This window comes from Caloenas nicobarica, chromosome 14 (assembly GCF_036013445.1).
Source record: "Caloenas nicobarica isolate bCalNic1 chromosome 14, bCalNic1.hap1, whole genome shotgun sequence".
NCBI classification, from domain to species: domain Eukaryota; kingdom Metazoa; phylum Chordata; class Aves; order Columbiformes; family Columbidae; genus Caloenas; species Caloenas nicobarica.
Genome location: NC_088258.1, coordinates 788,610 through 804,251, shown reverse-complemented (window position 1 = coordinate 804,251; position 15,642 = coordinate 788,610). Strand labels below are relative to the sequence as shown.

Here is a 15,642-nt window from a genome sequence, read left to right as displayed (position 1 = left end):
AAGTGTTACTGTAATACACATAATACCAGCTTTACAGAGTGTGTTGCATTGTTTTTATATGTAATCAGAATCCAGTGAAGAAAAAGTATCTGCTTCACTAGGTCATGTTAAATGTGGTGTTACCTAAAGGTGAGGGTAAAGAAATATCTTTCATACTTTAAAGAGCATGGCACTTGTTTAACAGGGACAAGATCCTCCGGTGGGTGGGTTGTGTTGCACTTGGACCTTTGTAAAATGAGTATAAAATTTCAAATTATGTATTAGCGACACAGGTACTTACTGAAGTTTTCATAGGGGTGTTTCACATGTGAAAATGCAGAAATCCCCCAGTGGTGTTCAGAGCAAAGCTAGAGAAGATGTTTCAGTGCAATACATACGATGCCAAATTTTTGCTTTATATACATAACCATAAATTTCACTTTTTATTAATCAGATGTAGATCCTAAAACTCACCTTCAAAAGATAAAGGAAAAAAACTAGACCAGGATATTCTGCCTAAGTGGGATGTTTGGAATTCTTACACTTGGCCATAAAGTTTTAGTTTTTTATAACTTAGTTTGTGCAGGAGTCCTGACTGAATGTGAAAATGAACTCGGAAAGAACAAGGTGAAGCTTGGGTGGCCTGCTTGTTCAGAGCTTTCTGAGTACTGGTGCTTCTTCTGATGGAAATCTGGTGATAGAAGCAATGTTAATATAAACTCAAAGTAAGCAGGATTTTAAGTATCATTGGAACATGATGGAGTCTTTTTAAGATGCTGGGAAGGCAAAATGGATGGTTGGGACCTGCTCTAAAAAGTGGGGGGTGTCCTCTTCCGTGCTTACTATAGAGGCATGTTCCGTAAATGCAGAATTCCCTTCAAAAAGCCTCAACTCAAGAATGAAGCATTTAAACTTGCCTCCTTTTAATTTGATCTGAATTTCTTACCTGTCTTTTATAACAGATGTTCTGACAATATTGTGGAAGAACTGCAGACTTCAGAACTCAGGTTTCTTGAGTTCTCTTTCCTGCCCTGTAACATTCTGACTCAGAATAATTGGAGAATGTGCTATTCTGCTTCCCAGGCAAAATACAAAAGAAAAATATTAAACCGAGAATGGGACTCTGAGCTGGTCTTAGAATAATAGTTTTAAGGAAGAATATTGCTCTTCTAAGACTGTCTCTTGAATTCAGAACTTACTTGAGTTCGGTCTCGCAGCATGTGCTCGGCAGTGTTAGTAGTGCCATGATGTGATGTCTTCAAACCAGGCGAACTCGGAATGAAATTGTTTGGCCTCCTGGCTGATGTCTGTCTACTGGAATGTCTTCAAGATTGTGCAAGCTTAACCTTCTAGAGAAGACATTTAACCAACTTTTAAAGCTTGCCTGTCACTGTGCCGTGTGGTGTTCAGTGCCAATATGGGGGGTTACTTTGGTTACACCTCAGAGCGCAGTTAATTCCTGAGCTGCTGTGCAGCATTGTTCTGTAGAGCTTTCAGAAAGGGACCGAGGTTCTGTGTTTCCTCGGTAGAGTTGAGGGTAAGCCGTGTACCTGTTAAAACCCATGAAAACCCATGATGTGGATCCTATGCACGGGCTGTCCCCAGCAGGCTGGGGACCTCTCGTGGTGCTGCCAGCTGGGTTGGTGGCCCTTGGCCAGGTGCTCTGGGCAGGCTCTGTTTGGTTCATACCGTGTCGTCTCCAGCATTGCTGTTGCGGTCCCAGTCACGCTGAAGTGGCAAGCAGTGCCAGCAAGACGTTAAGGCATCAGGCGGTCTGTATAATTGGATTAATCATTGAAAGTATGTTAGATTTTTATTGACTCGTACTTTCAAAGCAATATAGGTGCTCTTTAGGAGCACGGTACTGTGTAGTAATAATGCAAATGGAAGTTCTGTGAACCATTTGGCCTACTGAACTAGCTAATTCAAGAAATGATGACGCGCCAGTTGGAGATGAGATCGTTGATACCTATTTTGGTGGAAGCTGAAAACGCAGAAATAGCCCAGTCCACGAAGGGGTTTCGAGGCAGTGCTTTCGGTGCCAGCTGCAGAGATGGGTTGTCACAAAGTGTGCAGGTGCTGTTGATTAGACCAGCATTACAACATCACATGCTGAGAAGCATATTTTAAAGCACTAGGGAGAAAATGTGTTTTTGGGAGTTCCCTGTTTTCTGGGAGAGGCAGCCTGGCATGTTAGTTGTCTTTTCCATCTCATACTCTGCAAATCGTTCCCCTAGTAGCATAGTAGCTGGCTAGCAAGGCATCTAAGCCTAAGAAAGGCTTTTCTTTGCAGTTTCACATGCAGGTTTGCCTTCCGATGAGCTTCTTGCTTTACCTGGATAAAAATACTTCTCTAGGTGCTTGAATGCTTTTGCAGTGCTGTCAGACTCAAAGTGGTGGGTTAAAGCAGGCTATAAAATAGGAACTTTTTTCACTAACTCATTTATAGCATCCATATGACTCAAATTGTTAAAACTAGCAGATTTTCAGAATTATCGATTAATTTCAAAATGGGATTTTTAAATTGTGCATGAAGTGCGAAGCAGTATAAACTTCAGGGCACAACTTGAGCCATTTACACTGTTTTGCAGGAAGAAGGTTGTGGACGGTAATGCAATTGTTGATTTGAGATTTGAGTCAGTATGAGGCAGCAGGCAAAACAGCTATTGTTTAACTTGTCTGCTTCCATGCATTGCTTGAAATTATTCTTTCCCTCAACTCTTTCAAACATGCTATTTCTTGTAGAATAGCTACCAAGTTTTAGACTATTGTATCTCTTCTGCTCTTGTCTTTAATAGAACATCTAAATCTTGCTTTGCTTTTGCAAGCCTTCTGTGTTAATTGAATCCTTATTTTTAATCACAGGTCAGATTGGCAGAAGCCCAGTAGCCACTTATTGGCTGTCACTGGCAGCAAAACAAGTTTCCTGCTGTAAGGGAGGAGGAATCAAGGGTATTGTTATCTCCAGCTCTGGACATTTCACTTGGAGCTCTGCTTGGCCAGTGTGGAGCAGGATGTCACTGCTCCTTGCAGCTGAGCTGGGGCACTGAGTGGGATGTCACCGCTCCCCACAGATGTGCAGCTGTGCTGGGGCACTGAGCGGGATGTCACTGCTCCCTGCAGATGTGCAGCTGTGCTGGGACACTGAGCGGGATGTCACTGCTCCCTGCAGCTGTGCTGGGGCACTGAGTGGGGTGTCACCATTCCCCTGCAGCTGTGCAGCTGTTCTGGGACACTGAGCGGGATGTCACCATTCCCCTGCAGCTGTGCAGCTGTTCTGGGACACTGAGCGGGATGTCACCATTCCCCTGCAGCTGTGCAGCTGTTCTGGGACACTGAGCGGGATGTCACCACTCCCTGCAGATGTGCAGCTGTGCTGAGGTTCCTGCCCATAGGAATAATATCCTGAAACATGGAGCATAAACTGTGAAATATTTCTATTTTGTCTCTGATCGTGGGGCAAAACCACTCTGAGAGAGCTTAACTAGATAAAGTGTCTTTGGTTTTCAGACCATTGTTCTGATTTGTTCTGCAAGTTAAGGGCTTTTAATATTTAAAACCGTAGGCAGATTACAGGGAATGGCTGCTGCTAGTGATTTAAAACATTGAGTCATATCCAGCTTGTGTAAGTACAAAATAAAAACCATTCTTGTGGAGAGATCTTTGCATTTTAAGCTTACTCAGTCCACGTGTCCCAGGTAGTTTTTCGGTTGGGCCTCACGCAAGAGTTCTGTAGGCTTTTCTCCTCTTCAAAAACATGGGGTAAGCCAAGGCAGAGCATGGGGAGCTTCAGGCACACACTAGTGTCCAAAGGCTTTTCAAGGCTGTCTTCAGAATTAGTTTTTTTGTTAACTTTTTGCAGAGCAGAGAGACTCCAACAAGAGTTCATGTCCCTTTGGTTAATTTGAACTAGATGATTAGCTTAAGAGGGGAGATACCATTCCCGTTTGAGCCAGTTCTGCCCTGCTTGTGAAAGCAAGCTCAAAACCCCCGAAACATGTCATCCAAATGCAGAGCGTGGTTGCTGGTGGACTGAACTCCATGCGACGGAGGTGGCAGAGTCTCTGTGGTCTGTCCCTCCTGAGCACCAGCAGCACACAGCTGGAGCATTTTGGGGTAACAGCTTCGAAAGTCGTGGTGCAGTTTTGGTGCTTTAGCCAAGTGCCTGTTGTGTTGCAGGACAAGCCAGTCAGACTTTAGGGGCTGGTTTATGCAGGTGAGACTTTGCTGTGCAGTGTTTTTCTCCGAAGGGTTTGCAGCCTAAGAGAAGCACAAGTATCTTAAGCTAGATCAGGAACAAACCTTGTGTGTTAGCAGACTCTCCTTTAGTGACCTTTGAGACCACTTTGCTGTTGGTATTCAAAGTATTTTTTTTAAAAAAAATGCTGCTCGCATTTGATTATCAAACCTGAAGATTTCTTGGAATGTACTGCTGGTGTGTTCAGGCAATAAAAGCTTGGTGTTACATATAACATTTTGCTTTTATATCTGCAAAGGGGTTCTCTGAAGTGCTATGTAATTACATGTAAATATATTTTCTTATGAATTGACTATTTTTTTCTGTATTTATGTTGTTTTCAGAATATACAGATGATAGTGCCCTGATTCCTAAGAACTCCTCAGTAATTGTTAGAAGAATCCCTATCGGAGGAGTTAAAGCTACCAGCAAAACATACGTTATGTAAGTACCCATAAAGCTTTGTATTCTTTGTGAGGGGTTGCAGTGTGTTCACTTTTTTCTTGATACTACTTTACAGAGGCCTTCAGATTGTATCTTTCTTGTTAAAGCTGCTGTCAGTTTTTGTTGTAATGGGGCAGATTTTAATGTGTCTGTCCCAAAGCAGACTCACATTTGAGGCCTGCTGGGACATGGACTTCCAGCTCCAACACTGGTAACTTTTGAGATTATTCTTTTGAGTTTGTTCTTGGGGTTGATTTTTCTGAGACCCAATTTGTAGATCCTGTTTCCTCTACATGGAGAGATTGCTCATTATGTAGTAAAGACAGCTGCGCATTGTAGTGTAATCGTATAATTTGTTCCCATCTCAGAAGAGTCTGATTCTCAGCGTTTACCCATTTCTTGCGCTTGGAGGTGGGGAGGCAGGATATGGCAGATACTCTTATGCCCCAAGTCTGGAGGTTTTGCATACAAGCTGTAGAGGAAAGACCAAGGGTTGCCAGTTGGCGAGCCATGCAAAGAAGTTTCCTTCTTAAGTGATTCCTTTAGTTTTCTAAAGACAAAATCTTTTTCAGACAAGAGAAAAAGAACAATATCCTTAAGTATCCTTGCCTTTTGTGCAAGTAAGATGAAGGAATAATTAATCCTTTCTGAACTTGAAACTGAGTAAGCACGTTACCAAATGTTACTACTAATCTTTGTCTGGTTTTACCCTAAGCTGGTATCTGTTCTCCAGGTTTTAATTCTGTATTCCTAAGATTTATGGAGGACAGAGAATCGGGTTTATTGATTAAAATTACAGATATTCAAATGCAGTCCTGACTGCAGGATTATTGCTGTTACTTGTGTATTCATGCAGTTCATTTCTGTATCAGCTACATTGGCCTTGTTTGAATGGTCATGTTTTCCAGCCTTCTTAGATATGCCTCTCCGCCACAATTAGTAGATATTAGCTTGTGGTTTTGCCATGTCTTTCTTTTGTTGGTTCTCAATAAATAAAGTAGACTGAGTTAATGTGTGTCTCAAACAAACAGTACAGCAGCATCCTGGTACCCATGAGGCATTTGCAAGCAGGAAAAACCTGAATTTCTGTGGCTCTGCATGTACACTTTGGGCATGTTACTGCAGTAGTGGTTGCAGTGGTTTCAGGCACTGCCTCGTGAATCTGGATGCCCAGTGTTGTGCCTGTAAACATGGCCTTATTTGGGGGCTTAATTTAAGTTTATATGCTTAGTGCTGTCTTATTATGCATCCTCTGTTCCTGGTTGGATGGCACCCTCTCCTGGTGTTGTGATGCTGCCCTAAAATGAGAGGACAGATGCTGCTGGCATCAAAGATCAAATAAATACCTGCATGTGGGGATAAGGAAAGAATGACACTGCTGTTCTAGCATTAAAAATTACCCAGGCAGATGAGCTCCCTGTTCCTTCATCTGGAAATGTTGCAGAAGCAACTGGTAGAGTGGTTCATGTTTGAGGATTATGAACATGTGCTTCAAAACCTTGTTACTCACCTTGCAGCATGTTCTTCCTAGTCAATGGCTGAAGAAACCATTGTGTGCTAATGTAAAGTATTTCCCTGTAGCTGAGGAGGCTGGTGGCTGCCACTGCAGCCTGGGGTGTTCTGGACTCCTGAGCCTTTCTGTCCTACAGAAATTCCTCAGCAGCCTTGGACTTGCTTCTGCTCATGGGAGCTTTGGATGATGCGTGCATTGTTTGTCAACTGTACTGATGGTTGCATGTCTGATTCATGATGAGTAGCATGCAGATACAGATTGATGAGTATGTGGAACCTCAGCAAGTTTTCAAATGTAATGAATATTTCCTAAAATACTGTAGCATTTTCAAGATTATCTTGAAGCAAATTCTGGCAATTAAGACCTTTTCTTTTGTCACAGGACTCCTAAATCGCACAAAATCCTAGAAACTGCTTTCAGGTGACATTTCTACTCCTATTTTTAGTCAATATAGCGTATGTAACACGTTTAGTATTTTGGCACTTTGATGGCTCACTATAGTAGATACCTGAACACAGTGCGTGGGCTTCCACAAAGAAACGCTGTTCTCAAGACTGTGCTGCTAACACTTTTGTTATTCCTCTGTCAGATGACTGATGTTTCTACACTTAGTAAACTTGCACCTCAGAGTGTCTAGACCATCTCTGTTCTTTCTTAGAAATACAAGTGCTGTATCCGGTACTGTTTGTAATCCTAGGGATACATGATTGGCTAAAGCTGCCTTCATATTCAGATGGTTGATTTAAGAACATAAAACTGTAGTACAGACTTAATAGATTTGATGCTTATGTAGCAGAGACAAAATACCTGATGACTTCCTCTGGCACTGGTGTGTTCTAGATCTGTCAGTCTTGGAGTAATTTGTGACAAAGTAGAAATGTGGTTTTGGGGCTGTTTCAGTTGCACTGTTGATGCAACTGTTTATGTATATAGATACACAAATGTTTATGTAGACAAATACATTTCCACATTCACTAAACTATGAGAACATAATGTTGTGATGTTCGGGTTTTATGATGTTTTCACTGCTGTATGTTGGGTACAAGTGCTTTTTAAAAAATTCTTACCACTTTTATTTCTTCTTCTAGAAGTCGAACAGAGCCAGTGAGTGGGACATCAAAAGCAGTATGTAAAAACACAATCTCACACTTTTTTCTACACACTGCACTTAATTCTAAACAATGTAGCCTTTTATTAATTTTCCAACCATTAACTTAATATATATTCCAGTAAAACATAGTCTATGTTGTGAATACAATGTATTTGATTCAACGTAGTAAAAATCTGAGTAATGCCATTGTTCGCACAGTTCTAATGTGAATATTGGTATTTGTGCCTAGTAATGCATTGTATTTCATATTGATATCCTAGAGTATTGCCTGTATGACTCTGTGTTGTACAGATAATGTACGATCGTTTTGAGATCATGTAGGTTCGAGGTTTGCACAGTTGAACATGGTGCCATGTTCTACATCTGTCTGTCTATAGCTAGTAACATGTATGTTTGTATAGGTTGTTGTGTGCTTTTTGTTTCTTGCAATAAAAATTGTTTGGAGTGTATTTTTTGCCATTTTCACATTGTATCACTTAGCTTTTGGTTTTAAATACTTTTTTTTGCCTAATGGTTTTTGAAAATGTAATCAAAAACCACTGAGAAACCATTAGTGTTAAACTTGGTGCTGTTTCTTACCTTTGACTTGGGGGTTCAAACAAATACCAAACCAACATATCCCACATGTTTTGAGGACAGTTCTATGCAGCTACATTATTCCTTTTCATGTCCTTAAATACTTGGGTATCTGTTCCTAAAACTGTATAATTGAAGTGATATTGTTTGGGCCCCTCTGAGTACATCAATGTCTTTAATAGATTGCCGTGAATTTAAATATTGTTGCTACACAAAGTGGTATTCTAAAGTTCCGCATTTGATCTTTCCACTTTATCTAATGAAGCAGTTTAGTTTAAGAGTTTGTCTGCAAATGAAAATATCTAAACCCCGGTGTACATATTTTGGCACAAGGTTAGAGCCTGGTGCGTTTGTGAGTAAAATCCCTGCCGTTTTTCTGAACTTCTGCCGCAGTATGTTTTTGGGTGTGGGTGTCGTCAGAGTTGGCTGCTGCTTTCATTCCCCAAAGGCTGAGCCTTTCTTTAGTATACCACCACTTGCATTTTGCATTTGGAAAAGGGGCAGCATTTTTCTTCAGGTTTGAAAACACTGTCGTTCTGCTGGTAGAACATAAATAAGTAACACGGATATACTTGGCTGGTAATGGTCTAGATCTTGATTTGCCACTTGGGTTGAATAATGTGTGTAATGATGCATTTCAAAATAGTCCTTACAGTATAAAAATTACTATTTGGTGGTTTTTATTTTTCATCTTTATTTTAACAGCTTTTTCTTCACGAGAATGGTGTGAGGCATTACACTAACCCTGGATCATTGGATCTGATCGCTTTATAAGCTGTTAGGATAACTAATCTAGAAATTCCTGAACTCTGGGCTGTGTTCTGTGAAGAATGCAGCCTCTGGTTCTCATGGAATGCTATACAATCAACTTAAAATTGAAAACCTTTTGTGTGTAGGTCTAAAAACACTAAGTCTAAATCTGCATCAGTAATTCTATTGCTGATTGATTCAAATTCCTTTTTGGATGTGAATGCCTCTCATTGTGAGTTTAAGTTAGTTTAACTGGCCCAGTGACCCTAGTAGTTAATGTAATGCATTTATGTAAACCACATTTACAGTATTTGATCTAATTCAGATGGGTTTTTATTTCTTGAAAACAGTTCTTTTTCTTTTTGTTTACTAGCATGTGTATAAACACAAATCACATGTTCATAAATAAAGTTAACATTCTTTTAGCCTTGTGTCTTCCCTGGCATGTCTGTATTACATTTCTAAGTAGCATCTGACCATCAGCTAACATGGATGTCTCAAAAAAAGGAGAAAGAAAAAAAGGAAAATCCTGGAGTGGGAGGGAAGGCTTAGTGTTAGTTAGGACTAGTTAAAGTAGAGGAGCATTCCCTGGTTGCTCTGCCTGTGGCACCACAGCAGATGACCCCGTGAGCTGTGTTTGAAATGAACTCAGGGCTGGAGCTGAAGTGCGGGGGGTTTGTTGTATTTTAAATACACACATTTCTGTATGTATTTCAAAGCAGGGCCTGCATCTTAGAGCGGTAGGAACAAATCACTGGAAAGCTGGCCAGTTGTTGAGCAGTCAAGCAGCAGACTTAAAATTAGTTAAGATTTTTTTTAAGCATACACAAAATCTTACACTTGGAATATTTGTCCGTTGTATTGCTCTTATGTTAGCTGTCCTTCTACACTTGTAAATTTGTGCTGCTGTCACTACAGCCAAATCAAGGGAGAGGATCTTGCCTTGTGTGATGGTTTGGTACCTGCAGGGTCTCGAGTTGGGATTTGTCCTTAGAGGCTGCACACACACGGTCGTGCCCGTTGTTGTAGCGGTGTCAAGCACAACCATGATCCTTCCAGGCTGAAATTGTAGTTTAGCCAGGCTGTTGGGTTTTGGGAAACCACTGGCATTTAATCATAGCATTCCAGCAGTGAGATGAGTCTTTTCCTCCTATTTTCTGTCCCCTTTCCCACTTGCTTTATGTCCGTTTCTATGTGGTTTTTTGCATGAAATGGGAGTTAATAGATGGATTCTCCATTCTGGTTTGGAGTGGGTAGTGTTTGTTTTTTTCAGTTCTGTAGCATTATCTGAGGGCTGTGTACAAGTTTCATGGAGATGTTTTTTCTACTTGACTGATGGGAGGGACTGGCAGGAACCACTTCAGAAGAAATTTAAATGAAAGGAAAGACACAAGCATGCAGGATCGCTGGAAGATTGCCGTTGGGCAAACCTACTAAATAGGTCATTAATTATCTGTTTGCTGCTTTTGATAACTTTAGTAGAAAGGAGTGCTATCACCTCCTTGAAGAAATTAGATTTGCCTGCAGGCCATAAAATAGCTGCTTCCTAAAAAAATACAGGAGCTAATTAATAATTTATTAGCTGTTATGTTTCACTTACTGGTCAGTACTAAACTCCAATAGGGAGCTTTCCTAATTTCATGTTTGCTTCTGAAAAACATAAATAAAACGTAAAATGAGAGTGGTTATGCTTGCCGTGAGAGAACATGGGCCTGTTTTTCCCCATGTGAAACAGAGTGGCATATGGAGCAGGAATCTTCAAAATACCAGATCTGGCTTCCTTTTGAACAGAACTAGGAACAAAGTCTGAAAAGAACAGAAGTTGAATCTGCTGGTAAGACCTGCAACAGGACTGTCTGTCTTTCCAGACCCAGCTGTTCCTCTCCAAAGACACATTTTCTAGACGTTTTTAGTTAGTAATGCAGTAAGATTGGATGTGCTTTCCCAGATATAGAGAAGGAATGATTAAATGGAGTGAGGAATCATCTTCCACATGTACATACTTTCTCCACAGAGTCTGCTAAAACTGCTCCCTTGAGTTCATTTACTGCATTAGATAAGAAAGGACAAGAACTTTTTCCATGGAAGGGTTTTAATCTCTTCCGATCAAAGCAGTGACCTCTTGAGGAGGTTTAGTTTACAGGGGGGAAATTTGGTTCTACATTTTTGAGCGACTTAAGGCATGAATGGCATGATTCAGGTGTCTTTCTGGTAATATTTTGCTCGTGTAAACTTAACTGCTGCTTGTGCCAGAATATAACTCAGTGTACTGGAAAAGGAACAAGCGAAGTTACCCATTTCCTTGGAGCAGTTCCCGGTACTGCAGCCCGTTGCGGGGCTGCCTGGGGCTGGTTCCCCACGCCGTCCCGGGGCAGCCGGTGGGAGAGTGTGCTCGTGATGGGGAAAAACCGGCAGGGTTGTCTTCTGGAGCCGGGTCTTCATCATCAGGAGTATGCTTTACATTTTCTTGCTTTTGTTCATTTAGTACAGGGCCGCTGTCAAAAACTGGTTTTGGTCTGATAGCAAAATACTAAATTCTTATGTTTCCTAAACTAATTTGGATAGTATGGCCTGTGATCTAATAAAATACAATAAATCAGTTTTCTCAATTCTACACAAAATGGCGGGTTACTTTTATGGCTGGTTTAGACTGGTGTTTTATGGGGTATGGCGAGTTTGGCATTTTTAAACTCATTGGCAGGAGGGGCAGAGTTCACGTCTCAGGGCTGGTAACGCCTGTGCTTTATTCTGACAGGCAGATAGTGTGTTCACAAAAGCATAACCATGTGCATTTATAAATGGTGAGACATTAACAGATTGATTTACAAAATACAGTGAAAATAAGTTTCCTGTAGTGATGCTTACTTCTCAAATAAATGTTTAAAAACCCTTTATAGCTGACAAGTGACAGCTTCCTTCAGCCTTTGACTTGTAAGCAGTGGGGAGCATTTGACAGGGGTTCTCTGAGATATTCTGGAGCAATAAGTTGATCTTAAGTGGGTTTGGTTATTTTAGTTTCTCATTAACACAGAGGCACTCTTGAGCTGTCAGAGGTTTGAACCTTGTTTTGAATAAGAATGCCTCTGGCAGTGCCACGCGGAGGATGTAGGGCAGGCTTGCAGAGTACAGTAGGGGTTAACTGTTGCCATGTTTTGACTGTAGAACTTGAATATGTGTTTAATTTTTTGTGAACAGATTGATGACTCTTCTGCATCTATTTCTCTGGCCCAGCTTACTAAGGTATATATATATTCTTGTCCAATACTTAAAGTGTTTGCTTCGTATTTTTAAATTTAGACTGTGATCTATAGCTGGATAACTGTTGTAATTTGAACAAAACTTGAATTTAATAATTTAAAGTATTTATTTTAACTTTAAAACTCGTGTATATTTTGACACTATCCTGTAAAGAGTAGTTCCCAGTTTGGGAAGATGGAAGGGGAGTACCTTATCAGCCTCAACATAATGTTGCAGTGTTACTCATCTTCAAGACACAAAGAAGAAGCACTTCAGAAGCTGTTTACCGTTTTTCATACGTTTCGTTAATTTTGCGTTGGAAACTAACACAATTTTTACAGAAGAATTTAATTGGCTGTAAGTTATGGACATTCCGGGGGGGGGTTGCAACAGCCAAAGTAGAAGCGTTTCTGTAACATGGACAATTGCATGGCTATTTTTGAATTTCTAGTCATTCTAGTGACAGATGCATTATTTGAATGCTGCGCAATTTCACAAATTGTAGTATATATACAGTGGACAACACAATCTAATTTGTTTGAACGCAGACTGTGTAAATTGTGTAAATGTACCTAATTGTTTATAGGAATATACCAATGTGTATGTGTGGCATATTAGCAGATGTGACCTTCTGGAACTGTTGTAATGCCGTGTCTTGCTCTGGAACTTGCATTTCTTGCTGCACGATGTGTAACTGTCTGGGAAGCACTAGTGAGTGCTCGGTGTGGCGAGCGCAGGGCCCCTGCACCCCCGCCAGCTCTCTGGACGTACGGGCTGGGGTTCACGGCCAGGAAACACAAATCTCCTCCCACTGGTAACTTCTTCCCCCTCTCACTGCACAAATTAAATCAGGTACATTCGGGAAAAAAAAAAAAAAAGAAAAGAAGTTTGGAAGGTAGGCACCAAGAGAAATTGGGCTCCATTAGTGCTGTCCCTAAACGTGTCCTTGGTTCTGTAAACTTGTGAAGTTTTACTCTAAAATGTGAAAAACGGTCCAAGTGGTATTTTGGACAAATGCAGGAATATGCCATAACGCAGCTCAAACCTGGTACTTGCTCTAAGCTCTTTAGTGCAGCCTGGCTCAGCACGGAGACGATGTGTTAACCGGTTTCTGCTCTATTATTACTATGTATTAAATGCCATATTGGAATTTTGGTCTATTCCTACTAATGTTTTGTGGTTTTCGGATGTGTTTTGTAAACCGTTTGGGTTCAAACAAATTAGTCACCTATCTGTAAAGTTTTCTGTAAATGTTAATGGAAATGACTTCATAGCTGTCGATCTGGATTTTATTACTGTTGAGAAAAAACTGTGTATATGAAACAACCATTTAATAAAACGTTGAAACTAGTTGGTTGCTTTTGTGAATGAATGCATCTAAAAGCAGGAACGAGTGGTTGATCGGAGTGGTAGGTGCTTGAGGTCCAGACCACTGCCAGTCACTGCCTTAGACCCTGCTTGTATCTGGACTAGTGTGCAGTAAAAACATTGGAACAAATGCTACTTTAAGAAAATCAGCTGGCTTCAATAATTTGAAGATCTAGTTCTGTATAAGGTATATATTACAGTTTGTATGTTAGAAGGACACAGTCAACAGGAAAAAACCTGCGCAGGTGTTGCTCACTGTGGTTAATCCATGTGCAGCAGTTAGCAGGGGGGCCCTGCAGTCTGGACTGCCTGCAGCACCATGGCCACTTTTCTGCTGAAAAGAGGGATTATAAATAGCTCGATTCCTTATAATGCTTCTGTGTCAGAAGCCGAATTTCAGCAAGTAAAACCAACTTCCCCAACTCTTAAGTTGTGTGTCCTTTTAACACTGCAAAATGTAAATACTGATACTTGCATACATCTTTCTCAATTAAATGTGCAGTGGATATCTTCTCTTTTGAATAGTCTGGAGCTTAAAAATACAGTTTAAAAATCCTGGATAGTGTATTTTTTTTCTACACATAGCTTTGGTCCGCTTTGAAGAAAATTGGATTGGTTACACAAGTCTGTATGTAAGGTACAAACAGAGCCTAAGGTTTTGAGTGCCCAAGATGCTCCTTTCGAGTGGGTTACCAGGCACAGAAACATCATGTCATGGCGTAAGGACTCCCCAGAACATCTTCAGGACAAATGTGGTTTATCTAAGCAGCTGTTTTCATGCAGCCTCAGCTGGTGCTGTGCTGCTCTTTACAGGATTGGATGAGTGCTGTTGTCTTGGGCTGTGTGGGCTTAAATGTGTTTCTAATGTGTGTGTCAAACAATTACCTGTTGAACAGACCGCCAATCTGGCTGAAGCCAATGCTTCCGAGGAGGATAAAATAAAAGCTATGATGACACAATCTGGCCATGAATATGATCCGATCAAGTAAGTGTTGATAATGTCAAATCTGTTCTTTGAAGATTCTGAAAAGATTGTAGAGATGTTTGTTTTAGCAAGACACATACATGCATACCTTTTTTTTTTTTTTTTTTCCCCCAAAAAACTTGTAGCTACATGAAGAAGCCCTTGGGCCCACCCCCACCATCATACACCTGCTTTCGGTGCGGAAAACCCGGCCACTACATAAAGAACTGCCCAACAAATGGGGTAAGATGGGGGAGACTTCTGCTGTTGCTTCGTCTTCAGTTGTCTTTGTCTTTTTTTTTTCCTTACCCTGGCAGTTACTTAACAAATACATGAATACTCATATTAAAAATTGTTCCTCTTGGGGTGAAATATAAAGGCTGTATCATGGTGTTGCAAAGCCCTTCAAATTCAAGGGAAACCTGGAATTAGACATGTAGGGAGTTTTTTTCTAGGTCATAGGCATTAAATATATCTACAGATCTTTCTCTGTGAACTTTCATTTATGTTTTCATATATTTCAGTATTTTTAAAAACTTTTTATGACAGCTCAGTTTTAGTATCTTGTATAAAAAGGTTATGTTTGTTGACCCCAGCCCATCTATTGAATATTGGCATGTTTTAATTGCATGAGTCTCTGGTTGAGGACTGGTCTTACCATGAGGTATGTCTGCATTTCTTTTCTTAACAGGACAAAAACTTTGAGTCTGTTCCCAGAATTAAAAAGAGCACAGGAATTCCAAGGAGTTTCATGATGGAGGTGAAAGATCCCAATACAAAGGGTGCTATGCTGACAAACACTGGAAAATATGCAATACCAACTATCGATGCGTAAGTATGGAATTAATTGGACCAACCTAAAAATCAATGAGAGAAACCGTGTCAGTGCCGGAGTGGTGATTTAGCCAGTGCTTGGAAAAGTTTTCCTTTACCCATCTTTAACTTCTTTTCCTTTTCCTTCCTACCTTCCCTGCAGGGAAGCTTATGCTATAGGAAAGAAGGAAAAACCTCCCTTTTTACCGGAGGAGCCGTCCTCCTCCTCAGAAGAAGATGATCCTATTCCAGATGAGTTGTTATGTCTGATTTGTAAAGATATAATGACTGATGCAGTCGTTATTCCCTGCTGCGGAAACAGTTATTGTGATGAATGTAAGTGTTACTGTCATGTTTGTTAATTCAAATCATCACGTCTGATCTTCTGAAAGCAGAAATAGATAACGGGATTACTTTGTTACCAGTTCTATTTAATATTTAAGTGTACTTTGAATAGGAAAGGACTCTTCCTGTAGAAAGAAAAAAAAAAAGGGAGCAGAAAGCTTTTTTCACTCCATATGTATCTACTTAAATCCTCTTTGCATGCAGTGGAATGAGTATGAGAAAACAGCATAATTGTGCAGGTGATTGCAGTATTAGATATCAAATGAATTTAGTTTGTCCACAGCCTTTTCTCCCACACAAAATTA

General features: G+C 40.5%; 1 protein-coding gene across 4 annotated transcripts in view; it reads left to right on the top strand.

Annotated features, from left to right (window-relative positions):
• Positions 1–15,642, top strand: part of RBBP6 (RB binding protein 6, ubiquitin ligase) — a 29,549-nt gene that overhangs the window by 2,301 nt on the left and 11,606 nt on the right. For 2 of the 4 annotated variants that reach the window (XM_065644453.1, XM_065644451.1), the window contains exons 2-9: positions 4,561–4,660; positions 6,555–6,593; positions 7,262–7,298; positions 11,806–11,850; positions 14,112–14,200; positions 14,326–14,422; positions 14,871–15,010; positions 15,156–15,328. In XM_065644453.1, the coding sequence (XP_065500525.1) occupies positions 4,561–4,660; positions 6,555–6,593; positions 7,262–7,298; positions 11,806–11,850; positions 14,112–14,200; positions 14,326–14,422; positions 14,871–15,010; positions 15,156–15,328 (720 nt within the window). The remainder of the gene's footprint in view (positions 1–4,560; positions 4,661–6,554; positions 6,594–7,261; positions 7,299–11,805; positions 11,851–14,111; positions 14,201–14,325; positions 14,423–14,870; positions 15,011–15,155; positions 15,329–15,642) is intronic. The other 2 variants (XM_065644454.1, XM_065644452.1) reach the window with 1 other exon arrangement.